This window comes from Hylobates moloch, unplaced genomic scaffold, assembly GCF_009828535.3.
Source record: "Hylobates moloch isolate HMO894 unplaced genomic scaffold, HMol_V3 SCAFFOLD_11575, whole genome shotgun sequence".
In the NCBI taxonomy this organism is placed as follows: domain Eukaryota; kingdom Metazoa; phylum Chordata; class Mammalia; order Primates; family Hylobatidae; genus Hylobates; species Hylobates moloch.
In genome coordinates this window covers 1-1,988 of record NW_026663850.1, presented here as the reverse complement: position 1 = coordinate 1,988, position 1,988 = coordinate 1, and the positions used below count along the sequence as shown (strand labels likewise).

General features: G+C 41.4%; 1 protein-coding gene across 1 annotated transcript; it reads right to left on the bottom strand.

Moving 5' to 3' along the window:
• Positions 1-696: 696 nt before the first annotated feature.
• On the bottom strand, positions 697-1,163 carry LOC116465842 (beta-defensin 104A; the record flags this gene model as incomplete). Its single annotated transcript, XM_032148777.2, has 1 exon — positions 697-1,163. A coding segment is annotated over one exon (161 nt), but the record flags the coding sequence as incomplete, so codon positions are not given.
• Between the last annotated feature and the right edge of the window lie 825 nt (positions 1,164-1,988).

Sequence of the window (1,988 nt, the reverse complement as noted above, 5' to 3'; positions counted from 1 at the left end):
GGTCTTATCAAGGGATGAAACAAGACTAACCACATGTTGAGGCTGGATGATGGCTACGTGAAGGGCCATTACACTGTTTTGGCAGAAAGGGCACAATCCAGCCTCAGTTCCACCCTGAAAAGGTGAGGATGATGCTGCTTACCATGACTAGACACTCATACGTGGCATTATGTCCTTCTATTAGGAAGCACAGGGTAGCAGGTTGTCTTTCTGGCTTGTTTTAATCGCTGTTGACGTTCCTTGGCTAGATCCCCGTTTCTCTATGTGTTTGCAAAATGGCGACACTCCTCATTTATTAGCTGGGCTGCTTTCAAGGAGAGAAGCTTTTGACTACCTTAAAATTTGGTTTGGACAGGAAAGGCAGGCAGGTCAAATATTTCATCACTCACCTTTCTTTACCGGTTTTCAGGATCAAGAATCCACAGCTCAGCGCAGGACTGCTCTCTGCTGCCCTCTGCTGGATGGGACTCTCCACAGACACCCACTTGATCAACCCCTTAAGTTCTAAAGGGTTCCCAAGCTTGTCATCACACATCACCTCTTTTGTTTTTCTCCTCAGAGGTTTATGTTTTGAAATATAGTGTATTCTAAACATAGCACACTTAACATTGATTTACTTTCCATTTTAATTAGCAAACTATATATATAACTGTTGAGCAAAACTTTCGATCGGAAAAGAAAACCAATATTATCAGGATAAAAATGATGTTTTTCTTAGGTTTATAGCTGATTAGGTAGACATATTTTTTGTTCAACTTATAAAGTGTTGAAACTCATGCTTAACCCCCATTCTATTCTCCATTATCAAAACCAGAGGGGGCTTTCCAGCCTGCATTCTTCTTCAATCTCCTATATTGGCTTCGCATTGAGTGGAAGTTCAGCAAACCTTGGTTGATAACTGAACCCGTGGTTGCAGTGGGGATGCCCTTGCTGCAAGGCCACAGGAAGGAAAGCTACTGAGGTCCTACTTCCAGCGACTCTAGGGACCAGCACTACTGCGTTTCAGGGTTTTGTACTATTCAGTAAGCTCTCATCCCATTTTCTCAAACAGCATGCAAAGGTGTTGGGACATCTTCCAATTCTATATTCTTGGCTTCGACATTTGTTCCGACAGCGGGCAGTCCCATAACCACATATTCTGTCCCACTCAAATTCGCTTCTCACTAGATAACAGGATATGACACTGTGATTAATTGCGTACTGGCACTAAAAGGCAAGGCTTTGGCAGAAGGTGTTTTCGGAAGGGGATAGAGAAAGCTAGTGCCTGGTGGTAGAGGTTTTCCTGCATCCCCATCCTCCTCCACTTTCCTAGATGATTGACTTGACATTCTGATTCCCAACCAGCATGGATTTTATTTGAAAATATACATCATTCCATGTCACACCTATTTTCAAAATCCCTACAAGTTTACTATTTTGTTTTTGATTAAATCTCTCCAAGCCCCTTACTGGGTCTCCAAAGCAATCATGATCTGATCTTGGGCCACTTTTTCAGACTCATGCTGTTCCACTGTGGCCCTCACTCTGTCCATGAAACTCTCGCCGGCCTCCCTTCTGTTGCATGTGAGCTTACTCTTTGCTATCCTAGTACCTTCACATGCACGGTCCCCTCTGCCTGGAAGGTTTTTCTTCCTTCCCATAAGTGGATTCTTTGAACTTTTATGTCTCAACCTTAAGTTCCCAATATTGGGCAAATCTTTCTCTGTCCTCTTCATGTATTTAAATGCCCCCAAACTATTTTTCTCCCTATGCATTTGTTATTCTTTTATATCACCTATCGCAAGTTGTAGTTATATATGTATGTATGTATGTATGTATCTATCTATCTATCTCTATATATATATAAACATAGAGAGATACATACAAACATATAGATATACATATGTATATATGTATGTATATTTTGTTATTTGCTATTCTCAATGGAACTATGGGCTCCCTGACAGTGAGGCCCATGTTTATGTTGCTTACCATTGTGTAACTTGTAC